The sequence below is a fragment of the Lissotriton helveticus genome, chromosome 9, assembly GCF_964261635.1.
Source record: "Lissotriton helveticus chromosome 9, aLisHel1.1, whole genome shotgun sequence".
Lineage (NCBI taxonomy): Eukaryota > Metazoa > Chordata > Amphibia > Caudata > Salamandridae > Lissotriton > Lissotriton helveticus.
Window position 1 is genome coordinate 240,441,266 of NC_136070.1, and position 20,908 is coordinate 240,462,173.

Here is a 20,908-nt window from a genome sequence, read left to right on the forward strand (position 1 = left end):
TCCCGCTGTGGGCTGCGTTTTTCTAAAAGCCGCGTTACATGACGAGCTCAGCTCGTCATCAGCGTACGAGCGCCGTAACTCATGACGAGCTGAGCTCGTCATGAGCATCGAAGGAGTTAAAGTACTGAGTCACTCTAGGTTTTTTGGGTTGGGGGAGACCGCTGAAAGTGTGGTCCGCTGTTCTGCCTCCTGCTCCCATACAAAAGAACCTGCTTAAAATGACACTCATGAGTAAATTGCAGGGCCCCACATGGCATGATGCTTGCAGCGAGTGGAAAGACAGATGTTTGGAGTGACAAGAGAATATTAAATAGAAAGAAAATAGTGTTGTCCACAAATCGCCCCTATTTAGGGAAATCATAATTTAAAAAACACCCAAAATAGCTTGTTCAGCGCTCGGTACAGAATCGAGCCGAAGCAGAGGCTCGCACCTGGTTTCCCAGCTCCAAAGTCGGCACCTGTGCCCGTTACGCCAGATCCTCTCCCTTGCGCTTACAATTTCTGTTAGTGATTTTGTTGCGGGGAGTTGGTGAATGGTTTTAGGAAACGACCCCTTGACACCCACGAATACGATAGTGTGGCTAGGCATCGGGAGAGGAACGAAAAACAAGCATTGGCATAGCCAATAGGTCTCGCTTGTGGGACCTTATAAGTATTTAGTAACAAGGATATTGTGCTGCAAAACAAAATACTTATAAGGTCCCACAAGCGAGACCTATTGGCTATGCCAATGCTTGTTTAATATGGTGTGATCACGGCAAATGAACTCCGTGCACATTACGCACATGTGTTTTTTAATACCACACGCATGCTGTGCTAGCAATTTAGCACAACATGCTCCTAACAGAGCAAAAGGGTTAAAGGCAACTTTAATACAAATGTTTCTGAAGAGCTAGGAAAGGGAAATAAATCACCGATATGTTGCTAGCTGGACGCACCACATTGACTGTCTCGATGTATTTAAAAAGAGCTAAAGCTGAAGGGTGAGGCAACTTTATAGACAAAATGCTATTAACAATGCAAACTATAGGGCTCACCACAGAAAAGCTACATATAAATTGCTAAGAAACGGATAACTAGTAGATTATTGCAGCATAATGGGCATACAAATAAGCATTACGGCATTAATTTTATGGTTGATAATGCAAAAATAACGGCAAACGAACTGCGTGTATATTACGCACATGTGTTTTTTAATACCACATGCATGCTGCGCTAGTAATTTAGCACAAAATGCTTTTAACAACATATAAAGCAGAAGACTTAAAAGCTACTTTATATGCAAAATGTTATTACCGATGCAGAGAAGAAGACGTTCTATAGAAGCACTTCTTTTGTAGCAATGGAAGCCAGGCTAACTCAATTATCGTGCGCTAGGTGTTACAAGGATAGGAACAAATGGGACATGTGGCGAGGCGGCAGGGTAACTTAAGTGTTAGTGTTGAGGTGCTAGCAGGAAGGAAATAAATGACCAATATGGCGCTAGTTGGACGCGCCACATTGTCTGCCTTGATGTATTTCAAATAACTAAAGCAAAGGACTGCAAACACGCTAGCAAAGCTGCATACATAGCTAGATCGTAAATTTAGTCAATGTATTTTAAACCAGCTAAAGCCGAAAAGTGCAAAATAAATACGGCAGCTAGCTTACATAGGTAGAACGCAACTTTAGCTAATGCAATTTTAATCATCGAAAATGTACAGCTGAAAAAGTGCGCGTTCACAGATTGATGTGCCACATTGTCTGTGTCCATATATTTTCAAACAAATTTGTAAAAATGCTTAATAACGCATGTACGCCAAAGCACAAGGCCTGGCACAGAAGCAGTTTTTGTGTAGCAATGGGCGTCAGGCGAGAGAGCAATATACGGCGTGGGGCAAGTACACAAGACGGGGAGCAAAACAGAGCACGTGAGTGAGCAATTTGGCGGTGGCGAAGCACACAAGAGAGCTAGAGAGAGCCTGCCGCACACAAGGGAGAGCGCAACACAGAATCTGGGATCCACTAACATGGACATTTAAAACAAATTAAAATCGCGACAAATAAGTTTCGACAATAACTTGCAATGGAGTGAAGGAAGTTAGAGGAGAGAAATTATGCTGTACTGGCCCTATGCATCTTCTTCCAATATGCAGTCACCAAGGTGACAAACGTAACAGAGTGATTCTGTTTAGGCTGTACGTCAGTCGGTCAGTGCATATGTAAAATTACATATTTTGAAGAAAGCCACAGAAGTATGCTAGCACTTGTAACCAATCAAACAAGCAGCGACATGCGGGTGGCGGGAGAATGGTCAGGAAGATAAAGTGATTTACGGAATATAAATAAACGAGAAAGGAGGCGAGAGGAGAGAAGAAGGGAGGGGAGGCAAAGCGGCGGGTAGAAGAGAGAGGGCATGAAGGGATCGAAGGCAAGGGAAAGAAAGGGAAGATGGACTAGATTAAGAGGAGCCACAGATGGACTTTAGAACAAGGCAGCGCTGGGAGGGGGGCTGGGCATGAAGGAAGGAGAAATGCGACTCATGGCCTGGCGGCCGTTAAGTGTGAAGCAGTGGGCGGGGAAGCAGATCCCTTTGAAGCTCTCGGAGGCAGGAGCAAATGGTAAGGGGAGGAGAAATGCTGCTGGAAGGCTCGGGCAAGCTCGTGCACGACGACGTGCACTTCTGGAAAACGCTTTGCTTTTGAGAGCTTAGTTTAGCTCTTGGTTTCACCCCAATAGGGCTCGCCTATTATATCCCTGCGGGATATTAATAGGCGAGCCCTAAAAACTAGAAGGTGAAAGGAGGCAGCGAGCTGTGGAGGCTAGCTGGGAGTTCGCTGCTAATAATTGTTGGTGAAAACAAAAATGAAGTGTACCGTCTAGGATCATGTCATGGCATTCCCTTCCCTAGTCATGTATTGCTTTCATCTCCTGCTCGAACCCCAGCTGAGGCAACCGCACTTGGCGAACATTCCATCACTCCAGGCATATGGGTGACCGCACCCAACCTGCCTCCCTTGCAGCGGCGAGCGTAGGTGAATTTACCGAAACCAAGCGTGTGCACCCCAAGTGCCACCTTTTTTATACACCATTCGCTACCCCGAGAAAGCAGTTAAACATGCACAGCCATTAATATGCAGCACCGTTTCAGCGGGTACGGATGGGGGAAATTAATTTTCACAGGATCACACAGCGTGGGCATCGAGGAATCAGTCATTATAACTCCAGTATACCGGGCTCATTCAGTGTCTACCGAAAAAAGTTTACACAGAAACGCTTTAGAATTTAAAGTAGTTATCAAAACCTGCAGCAGAAACAAGAAACTGGAACGAAAGTATTTTCTTTGAGCGCCTAGATAATTTTAATATTAAGAAGGACACCCTACACAAAGGACCCATAGAATACTAGAATGTCTCCTGGTGGCCCATAGAATACTAGAATGTCTCCTGGTGGCCCACACAACGCACAAAGTGAACAGGTTGCGTGGTGAAGCGCAACAAGGATTTATCGGCATTTGAATACTTAACAGCAACTTTCCCAGCTCATTTGTGACCTCAAATGAGCTTTTAAAATATTACTTTTAAACATGCTATTAAGTTGTCCTATACCAATAACGGTCATGTGGGTCGCAGTCATTCAGTGCGATTGTTTTAGCCAAAGTTTGGTAGAATGCTGGGACCTGTAGTTTCGCTTTTAACATTGAAAGAAAGCACAAGACACGGGCACTGTTTGAGTTGAACATACACTGTTAAACAAGCATGTGAGTGGTGCACGCGCGCGCCACACCGAGACTTGTGTTTTGAATTTTCGCGCACGCATCTGTGCACGAGAATTCAAAACACACAGCGCCCGTGCTGGTAACCGCAACCAATAGGCCATGGGCGGAGCAAAAGCGGGACATGCACCTCCCTTTCCCTAATTGCGTGCTGTCTTTTTTTAGGAAACTGCACGGAAAGCCCAATAGCCAGCGACGAAAACAAAACACGCACAAGCGTGTGGTGAGATTTCAAAAGCCCTTACATAAAGTCTTTGCCGGAACAGCGCATGCGCGCTGTTACAGGCTTGACCTAAAAAGTGTATTTCTTTAACGTGTGGAAGCTTTGACATTAATAAGGCAGATTGTAGCACTGCACTAAGAAGTATTTATTAAAAGTGATAGTTTTGTATAACTGGTAGTCTGAATGCACATTTCTGAAAGTGCTTTCATGCACGATAATGAAGAGAAAAGACTATTGGTGAAATAGAATATTTTCCAAAGACACAATTTATGTGGGGAAGCCGCAATTTTTTCAGGTTTTCTGGTTTCACTTTGTACAAATCAGCCACTAAATGGGTATCTATTGGTCTTTCCTTATGTTAAGGCTTTGTTTTTACATCTTATTGCAGTTTTTAAACATAGTGCCAAGACCGTAAGGCCGAGCGCTTTACACGTGCACCAGTTACATTACACAAGGTCACATTCATGGGCATTTTAAGTGATTTGCCCAGATCGCAAGATGTTGAACCGATGCAGAGACTGGAACCTGGTTACCCAGCTCCACAACCGGTAGCTCGGATCTTAACGCCATATCCTGTGTAGAGGGAGGAAGGCAGACGCCAAATTAAAGCTTCTTTTGTTATGGACTTGAGGGTCAAGAGGACCTCTAGCTGAGCCAGAATCAGGCTTAAGCCTGGCTCGACCTTTCAGTGGATCGCCCAACTTTAACTTGCTCCAGAACTATAGCCCTATCAGGGCAAAGAATGAATGAATGAATGAATGAATACATTTTTATATAGCGCATGGCTACCCGGGGGCATCCCAGCGCTTTTAGACCTGACATAAGAGACATTACCATTCAGTGAAACAGAAGGTCTTAAGCCGTTTCCTGAAGGCAAGATAATTGGCTTCGAGCCTGATGTTCTCGGGAAGTTGGTTCCAGAATTTAGCTGCATGGAGGGAGAGCTGGTGGCCGCCCATGCGTGACCGCTTCACCCTTGGCACTACCAGCAGATTAAGATGGTTAGATCTCAGAGTTCTGGAAGATTGATGGCGGCGGAACAGTGGGCGAAGAATGGCCGGGCCATTATTCGCAATAGTTTTATGGGCCATACACATGGTTTTGAACAAGATCCTTTGATGAATCAGAAGCCAATGGAGAGACCGCAAAGCAGCCTTCGCAGAGCTGCATTTCGGCACGTCCAGGAGTAGACGAGCTGCGCAGTTCTGGACAGATTGCAATATTTTAATGGAGCCTACTGGGGCACCAAGATAGACCGCATTTGCGTAGTCCAGACCGGAAAGAATAAGGGACTGGACTAACAGGCGTCTGGCCTGGAATGGAAGAAGAACCAGAATCTTTCTAAGGAGCCTGAGCAAACCATAGCAGGTCGCGGCAACTTTTCTAGCCTGGACTTGAAATCACAAAGTGGAGTCAAGCCAGACCCCCAGACTCTTAATTTGGTTCTTGGGGTTGGGGGGAGGACCAAGACATTTCGGCCACCAAGGATGAAGGTTGATGGGGGCCTTGTAGCCCAGTAGCATGATATCGGTTTTTGAACCGTTCAGCTTGAGAAAGGACGCGTCCATCCAGTCCAGGATCTTGGTAAAACAAGGCGCTAGATTATTAATTCCAGGGTCCGAAGAGTCAGCCCTAGCCATGGAGACGACCAACTGCGTATAATCGGCGTAGGTGACCAGCTGAATTCCCCAGGGAAGAACCACATCAGCAAGTGGACTCATGTAAATGTTAAACATGGTCGGGCTGAGTGAGGATCCCTGGGGCACGCCATGATGCAGTGGCAGTTGTTTAGATGATGAATCGTCCTCGAAAACCGAGAAGGATCTCCCGGAAAGAAAGGACTGGAGCCATTTGAGAGCCATACCTGTGACTCCTACCTGCTGCAGGCGGTGGATCAGAAGAGGGTGGTTAACTGTGTCGAAGGCTGCGCTGAGGTCCAACAGGACCACCGCTGCGCAGCCTCCGGCATCCACAATCTTCCTAGTCTCCTCTATTACGGCCACTAGTGCCGTTTCCGTCCCCTGCTTGACTCTAAACCCGGTTTGAGTGGGGTGAAGGGCTCCCGAACTCTCAATAAAAGAAGAGAGCCTGATTGACGTGTTTTTCTGCCATTTTACTAAGCCCTGGCAGCAGCGAGATAGGCCGATAATTGGACCAATCTTCAGGATCCAGGCTAGTTTTTTTTAGAATGGCCTTAACCCTGGCATGCTTCCAGGAAGGAGGAACCACGCCTGTTGCCAGGGAGGAATTAATGACGTTTTTTATAACAGGGCAGACAATCGCCGAGACCTGTTTAAGGACCAATGGGGGAGTGACATCCAAGGGGGACCCAGATTTGAGGTTGCCGAGGAGACTTTCTGCCATGGGTAGATCAAGCGGAGGAAAGGAGTCCAGGAGAGCCACGACCTCTTACAGGGGAGAAGGCAACACCACACTCAGTAGAACTACGGGGTTGAGATATTCATCATGACACTTCTCAAGAGGACAAGCTCAGTATCTTTCTAAGATAAACAGATCTTTGTGTGCTGTCTAAATGTCAGCCACGTATGTTAGTGCACTAATCCTTAGCACTTATAAAGCGAATACACTAAACAAAGTTATTTGGTGGCACTAATAAGTGTTTATTACAACACAACTGTATCCATGTTATCAATCATATATTAATAAGTTCAATCCTCCAAGGATTCAAACTTACAACTTGTAGATTGCACGCAGATTGTGCATAATACACCACGATGTTTTACCATGGTCATAATTTGACCCGCAGGTTACATAGGATTCGTCAACAAACGTATTAACTCACTGTGCTGTCTTGCGTCAAATGCACATTTCTAACCTACATATTACATGTAATGCTCTGCAGCAGAAACATTAACCTTCCAAGCTATTTTTTGACGATTCACACCAGAGAATGCACACAGGTCTCTCTTGCAAGTTTCTTTAACCATTTAAGCCATCATACCAGTATTACTCCAAGGCTTGCTTGATAGACACTGTCAGAACCCCTTTCAGAGGGCGAAGCAAGGGTTACTGGACCCAACCGTGGGAGCGGAGGAATTTTACTCCTGATGTCCCAAGGCTCAACCTACTATGGATTTTGAGTAACTGGGCCAAGTACAGCTACAACACTTGAATACTCATTGTTTTGGAAAAAAAGTAGTATTGTATATCTGGTGCTACGAACACAAAGGAAAAATACGACATGCGGAAACTACATGGTTCCCGAGGTCAGGGTCTCTAGGCGGTCCTCCAGATTCCACTCATGCCTCGCTTCTAGCTATAGTGGTTACTTCCCATTCACTATAGGCAACATCTAGGGCAAACCTAACTAGCAGTCCGAGACTCTGGAGTCCACCCCAACTCCATTTTAGGTAGACTAGCAGGCCTTGGCCCCCAGACCTGGTCAGAGGAAGAAGTCTTGCTGAGCTCCCATCCTCACACAGCCTGTCTGGCTGCTTGGCAGATGACAATTTGGGGTGCCTCAAGCTCTCCTTCTTATAGTCCATTTCCTGAAACCACATATGACTTAGAGTCTGAGTCTTTGAAGTTTATGTTGGGGGTCAGCTTCTTTTGAAGTGCCCGCTCTTCCTCTTACAAGTAGTCTGTCACAGCAGGAGTGACTCCAAAGCGAATAGCCTCATAACACAGTCCATGGGAGTCACTAGAGTTCACACCTGAATAGCAGCCATTGTGATATGTCCATACAAATGTAAGCCCAGGGCCCCAGACCTACTCTTTATGATTCACATTTCAGACCCATCTCCTTCCTGAGATGTCCCCAGGTCCCCTCCTTGTGACCTTTCACTGAATCAAAGAGCATCCTTTGAAGTATACAGGGGAAGCCTGTCTCTCCAATCTCCAAAGTGTGTCCCACAAAACTTACAAGAATGCAGCAATATACAAATCTGTCTTGGGGAATTCCTCTTCCCTCTCTCTGTGTTTCACCATGAAGGCCTGGGATCTCCCAAAATGGAACCCAGGGCCCTGCATGTATTGTTCCTTTCATAGGCATACACCCACTGCATGTATACAGCATACACACCCTTCACAGTACTTTACCCTGCCAATATTGAGTTAAGCATAAAGCAGCACAACTGTAACCAAGTGAGCCTGGGGACCTCACTTGAGTGACACAGGTTAAAAAAAATAAGAAAAAGACCTTTTCACTCCTACTGATCACTACACAATATGCTGCAATCACCACACTTCTGCTGCTTAACTACTGGTGAAGGCAGAAGCCTTACATCACTATGAGGATATCGATTTGGGCGCCCCTCCCGATCCAACAAGACCACAATCCGTGAGAAAGGCCTATGTCCCGGCGCATATACATGATCTGTGTGTGTCTATGACAACAAAAATCAGCAATAGGGATCCACACATCAGTACAGTTAGGGCACTCAGGGAAGGGGTGCACGTCCATTACAATGTGCAGTACAATTATCCGCCCCAACAGACACAAATCTCTGAAGTATGTATTTAAGTCATGAATCATGTCAAAATGTATTCTGTTAGTTATCAATAAAGTAAGCCGGCACAGCTTTAGTTTATTCCTTATTGGTGATTCGTTTTGGGCAGACTTTCTAAAAAATAATACACATGTACTTGCAGACTACATAAACGTACTTTTATTGACTTTACCGCTATTCAAATCATTGCTTTCACTGTGACTGTTCCCTTCCCCACGGCTCAACTTTTCTCCTCTGCAGTTTACAATTACTGGGCTCCTACTGTGTAGTGATGGATGAAGCCATTTTCCATACATATGGAGACTATTCAACCCCTTTTTCTCCGTCAGGCTCCACTTCCCCTCCCCATCCCTGTGGACAGGGCTTTAAGTGGGGCAGGTCCCTCCTGGTAGTAATTAAAAATGGACACTGAAACTGGTCCCTACCGGGCCCCTATATGCATGCCCTTCACTTAAAAGGAAAAACATCAATTTCTGAACAGTTAACGTAAAAAGAAAAAGGGGGAAAAGTAAAACAAGCATTTGCAATGCAATAGGTCTCGCATTTACTTGAGTTTGAGCTATTGGCATTGTAAATGAGAATGCCATTTATTTATGATTTGGTTTTAAAAAAATAAATAGAAAGGCATTGTCATTTATAATGCCAATAGGTTAAACATGCGTAGAGGCGAGACGTATTGCATTACAAATGTTTGCTTAGGGAGAAGGCAAAGTGAAGTCGAATTCATAGTGTGGCTAGAAGAGATGGAGATCAGAAGAAAGCGCTATGGGCAGAACGACAGTAAGGGAGAGGTAAGAATGGCATGGAAGAAGTAAAGTTGGAGACACAGGAAAGGGATGGACTGAGGAAAGGGATGGACTGAGGGAAGGAAGGGGTCTGTGCGAGGCAGAGAAGATGACGTCACACAACAGGAAGGTACCAATGGAGGTGGCGGCGGGGTGGAGAGGGCAGAGAATGAATCTAGAAAACTATTAAAGGCAACGTTGGATGAGGCGAGGATAATTAAGAAGGAGAGACAGGTGGGCTACTAGAAGGGGGAGGAGGCGCACAAGAAGATCAGAAGACAGATGGCCAAAAGCGAATGCAATGGGAGTTAGAGAGAGAGAGAGAGAAGAGTGGGGTGGGAGAGAGGGTGTCTAGAAGCGGAGGGTAACTGAGAAGGGTGGGAAAACGGTGGGGAGAAATAGGTATCGCAGTAGTCTGAGTAGAAAGCAGTAGTAGATGGCGAAAAGCAGGTCAGCAAGGTAAGAGGGGCGACCACAGGAAAGACATGCACGCAAGGGAGCGTATCCCTTTAAAGCACGACCTTGCGGCCTTGAGGGATGTTAATTAGGGGTGCGCTGTTGCACTGAGCGTATCCTATGTTAAAAATGCGGGCGTACGGCATGGTTAACACAGGAGTTGCACCAGCGCTACGTGTTTGACACAAGGGTTGCTGTGGGTGCTATGTAAAAGGGAAAGCCAGATGCAGAGAGATCAGGGGGCGAAGTGGGCAGAAAGTGAGGCGGGGAGAGGAGCCAGGAGAGTGATTATGACAGGGAGAAGAGAAAACGGATGCGGGAACAAAAGACGTGGAGTGCTCTCAGACAAAGAGAAGCATTCCTAAACAAACGTATTTAATGTGTGCTTACATTTAAAGCGGGCCAAGGAATATGACTGCAGTTTTGTATTTGAAGCATTGTTGTAACAATTACGTATTGTTACATCAATCCCGATGCATTTCTAGCATAGCAAGTTATCTTGGAGACACAAAGGGTAGGAAAACAAGAGCGGCCGGGAAACTGAAAGTACGGCCGGCCAGCCATGAATAATTAGGGGAGGAGAAGCCGCAGAGAGCACGCTGGGAGAAGCCCTTTGATGTGGTGGCGGCCGTGAAAAAATGCAATTAGGAGGGAGGGAGGGAGGCTGATGCGCGTGCTTGTTTGGTCACGTGATTCACGTGAACTCGAAGAAAACCGCACAGAAAAAGCCATAGTTTGACGAGTATTTTGACCACTAGAATTCTCTCCTTTTCCATTCCTGCGGAATGGGAAAAGGCGAGACCTAAAGAGGGGGCGGGGGATAAACCATGCCAGTGATTACGTTTCTGCTTATATTTCATACATGTTACTTATTCTTGCATTCGCAAGAGCGTTAGCTGTTTCCAGGATGTTGTGTTTCTGTATTTTTTGGTCTAGTATATTATTTTTGTATAGTGCATACTCTGAATTGAGTCGCCTCCAAATTATTAGAATGGCCATGATTGAGAGCTCTAGAGTGGAGGATGAAAGCAGTGCGAGTTTCTCACAGTTTCTGTCAGTGGGGCCAAAAAGGTGTTCAGAATACATGGTCATCCAATTCTTTGCCGAGTCCACTGAGGAATTGTCTCACTCCAGTTGCAACTGGGACTCTTTGGAAATGTGTGTGAAGGAGGTGCACAGCTGTCAAAATAATGACAAAGCAAAAAACATTTTTTTAAACGCAGCGCTTATAAGTGAGCGGGAATCACAGAAATCTGGTTTATATGTTTAACCACGCCTTTAATGAAATAGGCCATGACCCTTTTATGGACTCCTCCACTTAAAGCCCTGTCTTTTAAGTAGGTTTCCACTTTTCTTTATTACTATTTAAGGAGTATCACATGACTTTCCCCTCTGCTGAGTTAGCCTCATTCCCCTCCTGGAAGGCCAGGACTAGAAACGGTGTCCCCAACGACATGGAGTGAAGTGGTCAACATGCATGGCTCTGTTAGTGTTAGCCCCCTTTACATTAGCGACGCTGTACATTGCGGTTCCATGGCGGTCTCCTTCAAAAGCTCAGCATTTCTTAGACCTATCGCTTTCATGCCCACATCTTCCTAACGACCAACCTGTATTGAAAAGCAGGGTCTCCTGGAACGCTCTGACCAGCCTACTCCGGACCAGACAGCACAGCATCGAACGCGTAAAGCACCAAAGCGGCGGGACCAGGGATTGACTGACACCACAGCGGGCCAATCACAGCACGAAGGACAACCTGCTTTACGGCTTCGATATATTTTTTATGATTAACGTGTTTGTGTTGTGCCTCGTCGCAGCGCCCTCTCTTCACCTGAGCCCTGTGGATCCCAGCTCTTTGAGAGGCGGAAGCATAAACTCATACAAGACCATAAAGTTAGGAGACGGCTGTTGCCGTAAAGAATGCTGCAAAGCCCATGACAGTCCTGGGAAGACGTAAACGCGAGCGAGGAGGTAAGTGACGTTGCTGTTATTCTGTTGGACGCGGCGGCGGTTTTCCTGTTACCAAAAACGTTTCCCAGGGGGTCTGAGCATGCGCGACGTAAACTAGGCCGGACTCTCACTAAAGGGGTTTCGGGTGGGCGGTTTTGTTTTCCTTCATCTCCCACTTTAGGATTTTTAAAATATTTTTTTATAGCCAGCCACTTAAAAAAAATTGATTTATCTCCTACATCAATTTGATATAGCCCCCCTCCGAGTCCTTACCAATATTTAATTGCAACTGCGTACGGCTAGAGCTGCCAACTTTGAAACTGGGGAACCGGGTTCTAGACTCGGGTTAATTAATGTATCTTTGTGTAATGTAAGTAACCAGTACTCATATAAATATCTCCAATACCTTCGGATCGAGTTCGTGCTATATAAAACAGCCCCAAAAACGTGTATAGCGACCGCTAGAAATGAGGGGGATCCGGCAACTGTCAATGAGCAGCATCCGGGACAGCTTCAGTGAACTCAGCATACTTTCCACAGTTTTCGTCAGAGGGACACTTTTTTTTAAAAAAATCTTTATTTATTACTCGTCAGAGGGACACTTTCAGCCGTGCCCGCACTTTTTGTGTGCTGTCAGAGGGTAAAGAAAGCATCATGTTCCGTGGGATGGAAACGTTGGATGTGAGTCAGATGTGACGATTAGCGGCCTAGTTCATTAAGAGCGTGGCTTTAAACGTAAACATCTTGTGTTTCACAAACCTGCCATATGACCAGTTTTCAATTGCCCCTTTTCGACTGTTCTGGTATTGCCTCGAAAATGCAAAGGTCTTAAGAGTGTACCAATTTCTCCTGTTCTCCCCTTCACGCCACATGCATATGAATCTTCGCTGTAAAACATTTGCATTCTTTTTCTCCGAAAGTCTTTGTGAAAAATACATATCCATATTTCACACTTCACCTCGTTCCTCCATCACACCCTCTTTCCCTCTCTGCACATACTCCCCTGTATCTCCCTCACTTCACCACCTCCCCCACACACGATGCACCCATTCACCTGTAAGCACTGCATTTTCTTTTACTTTCGCAGTGTTAATATTTGAGCACATAATTTAACAAAACAAACCACGCAAAGAGGTATTGTATCACAAAGTACACTGTCCAAACGGTAAGGAGTTGTAGGGACCGCTGTTCTTTATTGTATAGTGTAGACAGTCTCTGACTTTCCTTGAGGAGGAGCCGAGCAGCATGGAGACTTGAAATTGGCATTTTCTCGGGAGCTTAGTAAGGACTCCTTAGCCTAATAGAACATTATGTTTTGTTTGACATTAGACCTATCCTCCGTTTTCTCTTTTGACTGAATAATAATTTGTCAATACGACGATTTCCTGCTGGTGCCCCATAACTTTTTCGGCACTTCATATTTGTTTGGCAGTCTTGTCACTTCTTTACTCAGGACCAGTGGGTCAGTATACCTTTCTTTATCTGATCGCATCTGCTGTACTGGTCAGCATCCCACACCACTTGTGACTAAGTCTAGTTTCACAACTCTTTTCCCACTAAGGAGCACCCTTCCGTTGGAACGACTTTGGCCATTCAACAGCTTGCTTCTGGACTGTGTTGTTGATAAAGGAATGAATACCTATTTACATTTTGAGAAGCCTTGAAAAGGTCACTTTGTTACAAAACACATTTTGGCTGTTCATCCCTGAAGAATATTATTTGGTGTACCGTCTGTATCTGATGATTATCTACATTCAAAAATAAACATGAACAGTGCTCCCTACAAGTCCTTACTGTTTGAATAGTGCACTTTCTGAAACAATACCTCTTTGAGTGCTTTGGTTTGTTAAATTATGTGATTCGACTCACTGGATTTCTTCCAGTTTGTTAAAGCAACCTTTGATAGTAAGGTGTTTAAAACCATTATTGCACCACCAGAATAATTTTGCTCTGTGTTCACATTACCCCACCCACAGTAAACTGGATATGTTTACATGATGTGTGATAACTGAAACCATTACTACCGATTATTGCTCTGTTAATATTTGAGCAGCTGTGTACATCCTTAACACACTTTTGCATATAATCATTTTTAGAATTGGCACATCACTGTTATTATGTGCTCTCTGCAGTAGGACCAAGGATTGTATGAGCATGTTTTCTGAACACCTTGATCCACTAACGGGCTTTGTAAGAACCTCGTTCTACTTTCAGCCTCAACTCCAGAGCGCTCAATCATGTCGAAACACCCATCTGCCGATAACCGGAACTGTCATAGACACATATAGGGTACCCACTTCAAACTATGGCTAATGCAAGGTCAATATGGAATGGAAGGTTGCAGTGGTGAACCCAATAAGGAAAAAGTCGGCCTCTCCCTGGACAGACCTCCCTAACCTGCGGCCCATTTCCCTCCTACCACACATAGGGAAGATGACTGAGAAGCATGTTAATACCCACCTATCAAATTATATCGAGGCAACGGATGGCCTGGACCAATCACAATCTGGGTTTAGGCCAAACCACAGCACCAAATCAGCCCTCCTAGCAGTGACCAACAACATCAGGATGACACTGGATGATGGGGGGTCTATGATTCTGGTGCTGTTGGACTTATCCGCTGCCTTTGATACGGTGTCTCATGAAGTGCTTCTCGGTCGTCTGAGGGATGTGGGACTGGGGGGTACAGCTCTGTTCTGGATGGAGAGCTTTCTCCCTGGCCGCTCTCAAGAAGTCAGGCTGGGCTCCCACAAATCCATCTCTAGGGAGCTCACCAGGGGAGTGCCACAGGGCTCATGTCTAAGCCCCACATTATTTAATGTGTACGTGGCCCCCCTGGCCGACTTAGTGAGGTCCTTTGGGTTCACACCAGTGTCATACGCCGATGACACCCAACTTCTGTTCCCTTTCAAAACCTTTACACCTGCCTTAAAACAATCCTTTGCAGATGGAATGAGGGCAGTATCAGAGTGGATGGCCAAGAACTGCCTTCAATGTAATGTGGGCAAAACAGAAGTACTACTGTTTGGGGATGCAGGGAAACTATGGTCTGATGAGTGGTGGCCTTTAGAACTAGGACCTGTTCCCATTCCGAAACAGACCGTGAAAAACTTGGGGGTGCTATTCGATCAAGCCCTAACATTCAAATATCATGTTAACCAAGTCGCCGGTACATGTTTCCGGGCCATTGGACTTCTGAGAAGAGTGTTCCCATACCTCCCAGACACACACAGAAAGACCTTAGTTCAGGCATTAGTCATAAGCAGATTGGACTACTGCAATGGCCTTCTACTTTCAACTAACGAAGGCCAATTTACCAAACTGCAAGTAGTCCAAAATACGGCGGCAAGGCTAGTTCTAAATGTTCCACCTAGAACTCCCTCCCGCCCTCTGCTTACTGAACTACATTGGCTTCCTGTACTGCAACGCGCCAAGTTTAAAATTTTATGCTCCATCCACAAATGCCTGATAGGCATGGGGCCTAAATACCTGACTAAAACCTTTCAACCCTATGTCCCTGGGCGATCACTACGCTCAAGCAACCTTCAGCTGCTGCAGGTGCCTAGAATAAAAAAATCCAGACAGGGAGGTCGTGCCCTGGCACACACAGGTCCAGTTCTCTGGAACTCTCTCCCCCAGACACTAAAACAAATCACCGATCACCTGTCCTTCCGAAAAACTCTCAAAACCCATCTTTTCACTAATAGTTAAAATACACCTCCCCCACTCAGTCACCTTTGAGCACGAATCTGTATATCCTATGTTCCTTCACCAGGCAAAAGCGTGGAGATACCCCTTCGGGGGTCTATTCAGGCGCGATATAAGACCATAAATAAATAAATATGCTGCATGAAAAATCTACAGAAAAGCAACACACTGATTAAAAGCAAATACTCTTAGTGAAGTGGACTAAGTAAATCATGTGAAATGTAATCAGGAGGAATTGTACTGACATGGATTACTTTAATGGTTTTTATCGCCATTCTTGAGATATCAATTTTTGAAATTGATTTGTAGTTTTCCCTGTGATTAGATCAACATGGGGCCTGTAGTGTGTTGTGATATTTTATGACTGAACCCTGTTGCCTCCTAACAGACTCCGTAGAGCTGTGATGTAAGTGTTGGAGCTCAATGCCATGAACGTTTGTTGTAGAATTATGAGTTCGCAGTTACACACATCAGAATAAAGACTTTAATACTAAGCCCGGTGTGTGGTGTGGTCATTGAACGGTACCCAGACTGGGAAGACGCTACAGGGGCCAATAGGGACCCATTTCAAAGTCAGCCTTTCATTTCTACTGGGTCTGACATCTGGAGACTCGCCCCACTTAAAGCCATGGCCTCTTATTTTCAGTTCGAACTGGGCCCAACCCAAATGCCTTGCTTACAAGCACACCAGCTCTACTTTTGTTAAATTCTTATGCATCCTGGGAACTTGCTGGAGCTAACACCTTGCTGCCAATGGCATTGAAAGAACAAAGACACATAGCTTGTTACTTGACAAGTGTTGAGTTAAACTATGATTTGGAGTCAGGGGTTTGAGTTTCCCAAGCTCCGTGTATCGAATAGATTTGCATGCACTGTAAGAACATCAGCTATAACTGTCTATATGAATACTTACCTTACTAACCGCTTAGCACTTTCTATTAACTGTAAAGCGGGTGCGAGTGGTTGCCCACCTTTCACTGTCCATGGAAAGACCTCTGAGGTCCATTAACAATGTGATGTGTCTATGATGGACTAGTGGGACTATGCAGATTGAGAATATTAGACTTACTGGGGTCCCTGATAATGAAGAGGGATTTCTGAAGTCCTAAGGACTTGAATTTATTGCCAAGGTATTAGATATATTTAAACACTTGCTGACTCTGTATAGTGCTCTGCTGTCTCTTTGGCTAGGTTTGCGCTATACAAATACCACATACATACATACACTAAAACTCTTCATCCTGCCCAAAAGAACACTTTCAACAATCTTAAAATAAAGAAAGATGGAGGAAAAAAAGGTGCTACGCTTATTCCTTGCAGTTTCCATGCAGCTTCTTGATGATCGTTCTTAGCTCACTTAGTTACATTTTTTAAGGATTATAACGTGACCTGTAGGTAACCCATAGTTCTCTGCTGCAAAAGCATTAACCCATAAAGCTGGGTTAATGCTTTATGGGTTAAAGCTGGGTTAAATGTTGTGCTTTGAAGCAGATGCATATATTTTTTACCAGAAAGTGTCTTAACCACCAGAGTTAACTTACTATAACGTGGGAAATGGTGGGTGCACAAAGATCTCTGTGGAAGGTGTCTTAATCTGTATGTATTTAAAAAGGCAGAATGTTTGAGCTCAATTAAGTGAGTTAGAACAGATTTGTTATCACATTTGTCATTGTTGACAATTGTTTTTGGGTCAGAGTTTGCAAAAAAGAAAATTGTGTAAGTTGACTGCCAGAGTCCGTTTCTTGTGATCAGTGGCTGTTTTGTGAATGGGGCTTCAGGACACAGCCCTGCCTTCTGTGAAGACACACATTCTGCCCCTGCCACTCCTTCAGAGGGAAAATACTGCAGTGGTTACGATATATTGAGAACATCTGGCTCCTGTGGCGGGGGAGCCAGGAGGAGTTAAAATCGTTCCATGAATGGCTGAATGCCAGACATGAAGACATCAAGTTTTCAGTTCAGTCAAGCAAAACGAGGATGACATTCTTAGATGTTGAAGTCACTCCCTTTGAAAATCATTTAATAACATCTCTCTTCAGAAAAGACACCGATTAAAAACACCATCCTGCATCACAAAAGTGTGCACCTTAGAAGTTTGAAAGAGAATCTCCCTTATGGGCAGTTATTGAGAATTAAAAGAAACTGTACACCAAAATCAGACTTTGAGGAACATGCCGCTACTTTTTGTAACAAAATGACTAAGAGGGGCTACCCAAAAAAGCTGCTAAGACACTCTACCAAAAGAGCTAGGTTCACTCCTCGAGAAACCCTACTGCTAATGAAGGAGAAAAAGCCCTTAGAAAGACTAGTTTGCGTGTCAACATTTAGTCCAGACAAATTATACAACAAAAATTGGCACCTCCTTGAGAACCTGGATTGTCCTCTCCCTAGGCCACTGTTTGCTATGAAAATAAAATCAGTATTGGCCAGCAAATTGTACGTGCAGATATCACCCTGCCCAAACAAAAGAGTGACCTACTAGCACAATGGAATTTAAAACCTATAGAAGGCCATCGCAAATGCAGAAATTGCGTGGCCTGTAATACTACTATAGAAGGTACAGAATTTGTCCATAATGGCATCAAAGGTAAACACTCAGAATTTACTAACTGTAAAACAAAGAATATAATCCATGCGATCATTTGCCCTTGCACGAAAATATACATAGGCAAGACCAACCAGCAAGTTAACACTCGAATCACACAACACAGATCCAGAATAATGAAGAAAGTTGTAACTGCCTCTATGGTAGAACACTTCATTGAAAAGTCTCACGGCGAGAATCAATTTAAACGGACAGTTCTAGCTGTGATTAATCCTTTAAAACGAACACTGGACATAGACAGCGCGTTGCTCCAAAAAGAGGCGTATTTAATATTAAAATACAACAGTGCTATAACAGGATTGAATAACATGTCTGAGTTGTCTAAAGCTTGAGAACTATATTGCCCACAATGCAACTGATGTGTTCTATGCAGATAGCACCGCTGATTGGCCAAAATCGTGTAACTACATTTCCCATGCTAACTTTAGCAGGAGCCAAATTGGTATAGAGACGCCATTGAGAGGCGAACTGAGTGCTACCACAACTAAGAAGAAATCAATAAGAAATGGATTGGAAATTGTACGCCCTAAAGAGGTGAGCATACACGGGTAGAACAATACGAACGATATATAAACAAGTTCGAAGCTCTGAAACTTACGGCGCTTCTTGATATATTGCAGATAAACACGAGTGCAAGTTTGTGAACGCTGGTTAAAGACGTGGAGACGTTCATGCGACATCTTAAATTAGCGGTATGATCCACATATGATAAAACTGCTAAATAAAGATAAACCCATCATCTCTTGTTAGAATATGTATTTGGTGATTACAATTGTTATCCCCCCCACAGAAAACCGGACGAAACAGTCCATCTTTATGAGCAAGAAAGTACTTTCTTAAACAGGTATATATTGAAGAATAACATTGTATCCAAGTAGAAATACGCTATGTACGCTCCACATAAGAACATGAATTTGAGCTGTTCGTATTTTTTGTAGGATGTCATAGGTACAACCTTCTGCAACAGCAAGTGAGAGACAATCGAGTCTGTTAAATAAGAGAGACATCGCCCGCTGCAGCTGCTCGTAAACCAAATAAGATGACTATTATTTCTTCATAGGTACAAACGTAAATATACCGAGAACAATAATTAGGAGAAGGAAAGGTACCATAAATAACTCAAATTGTTTCATGTTATTTATCCACTACAGAAATCATCAATGCGGATTTAATTTACAAGCCCTGATGATTATCCTTTTACTCAATGCCTAGGATTTGAAACGCGTCGGCATACGTTCAAACACAGAGGATTGACGAATTGAAATCCATCTTGTGAATTGAGGATACAAATTCCCTTTCCTGAAAAATATAAAAATTTAAACTCTCCCTGTGTATTATCTGATACCTGAATTGACAGTAAAGAAGTTCAGGATCATGGTCCTAGCACAACCACCAATTTGGGTGGTGTTCGTTTACATAATGGATATTTTTGTCTAGTTGTCATTTTTTGCTTATCATGTATTATGTCATAAATATATGTTTTTTGCTAATGCAATACATTTTGAAGTAACTATTTGTACAAATTAAAGGTTTGGATATTTTTCTTTTTCATGCTGAAATAATTAATGATGGATACAATTGAATGATAAAAAAAAGGTATAAATAAAATACCGTTAAAAACAATAAGTAAGGCGTTTGTACATAAAGCTAAAATTGTAATGCTTTGACTGAATTTGAGGTACAGGCCTACCCCTAGTGCTTGACTCCTGCACTGTGACATTCTAATATAGCCGTATTCATGAAAACATAACTTTTGTGTTTTCATGAACACTGCCGTGCGCAGTTTCGCCCTTTCAGCCTCATCTCCAGGCTCCTGATGACAGGAGGAGGAGGAGTGGCCGAGCGGGCTGAGGGACAGTCCATCTACAAAATGTTGTTTAAAAACATAGCATGCAGTAGGTTGATGTATGGATTGCATATGTGATGGGCGTAGTTCAATTACGATCCTGTCACACAGGCACAATCCATTTTATTTAGCGGGCATGCTGGCTGTCAGGGTGCTTATCAGTGCATCCCTGAGGCCAATAAGAAACTACAGACCGCAGGGGCAGGATCCCCAGCTTTTTTTAGGGCTGTGCATCCAATCCTATCAAGAACCTGGGAGAGAGACTGAGGTAGGTCTTCCCCCTTTTCAAACCGAGCCTTATGGCTTGCTGGTTCCCATGTCCAGTGCCAGATTCCCGCTCTGCTGCTTGGTACTTAAGGTAGTACACCAAACACAACAAGCATTTGCAAAGCTAATAGGTCTCGCCTTTGGGACCTTATAAGTGTTTAGTCAGAGCTATTGGCTTTGCTAATGTGTTTAAGCTACAGTGTGGAGCAGCGTTGCTGCTGCACTGCACAGCATGTTGGAAAGTTATAATTAAAAAAGTGTTATAAGCATTTTTTGTTACCTTATCTATAATTAAGATGAGATTATGTCTAATTGAATGACCTTATAAAAAAAAAAAGTATATAAAAAAATGTTTAGTGTTGGCAATTTATTCCTGTCTGTTCTAATGTTTGTAATTGCTTTTTTTGTTTTGAGTGGGGGCAGATATAAATAACGGGAGGGTAGAGATTGGGACATGGTAGGTGAATTATAATTTGAGTAATGGACGGATATTGGGGGAGAATTAACATGCCAGATTTTGAGGGCACTATGGAGCTATAGCAAGAGGCAGCCCTTACTAGCTCTACGCGGCCATGAAAGCCACAGAAGTGTGTTACACAAAAAGTGGATAACATAGCAGGCCGTGCACTTTTACCCCCTTCTTTATTCTTTTTAACACCCGCCCTCTTCTTTTTATACAACTTAGAGCACAGTTATCACCATTAAACACGAAAACAAGAAAAGGGAAATAAAGAGTGGGGGAAAGAAGGAAGGACAGAACGCTAAGATAAATAAGAACAGAGCAAGAAAGGAACAGAGGATGAGGAAAACAAAGGGAACTGACATGAGCCAGTAATGGCAGAAACACA

The 20,908-nt window shown here is 44.0% G+C and overlaps 2 protein-coding genes across 6 annotated transcripts in view; one reads left to right on the top strand and one right to left on the bottom strand.

The window, feature by feature from the left end:
* The window catches only part of CCDC32 (coiled-coil domain containing 32), a 90,635-nt gene that overhangs the window by 68,064 nt on the left and 1,663 nt on the right, over nt 1-20,908 (bottom strand). The window contains exon 1 of one of the 3 annotated variants that reach the window (XM_078659816.1): nt 11,295-11,434. The exons of 1 other annotated variant lie outside the window; for it this stretch is intronic. Coding sequence is in view for 1 of the 2 variants with exons in the window: in XM_078659814.1 (XP_078515940.1) it covers nt 11,295-11,361 (67 nt within the window). In the remaining variant the exon portion in view is untranslated. Of the gene's footprint in view, nt 1-11,294; nt 11,435-20,908 lie in introns of those variants that run through there. One more of the 3 variants, XM_078659814.1, reaches the window with a different exon arrangement.
* The window catches only part of LOC144781146 (protein-L-isoaspartate(D-aspartate) O-methyltransferase-like), a 274,370-nt gene continuing 264,978 nt past the window's right edge, over nt 11,517-20,908 (top strand). Inside the window, exons 1-2 of one of the 3 annotated variants that reach the window (XM_078659812.1) lie at nt 18,398-18,481; nt 18,568-18,639. Coding sequence is in view for 1 of the 3 variants with exons in the window: in XM_078659811.1 (XP_078515937.1) it covers nt 11,619-11,655 (37 nt within the window). In the remaining 2 variants the exon portion in view is untranslated. Of the gene's footprint in view, nt 11,656-18,397; nt 18,482-18,567; nt 18,640-20,908 lie in introns of those variants that run through there. The other 2 variants (XM_078659811.1, XM_078659813.1) reach the window with 2 other exon arrangements.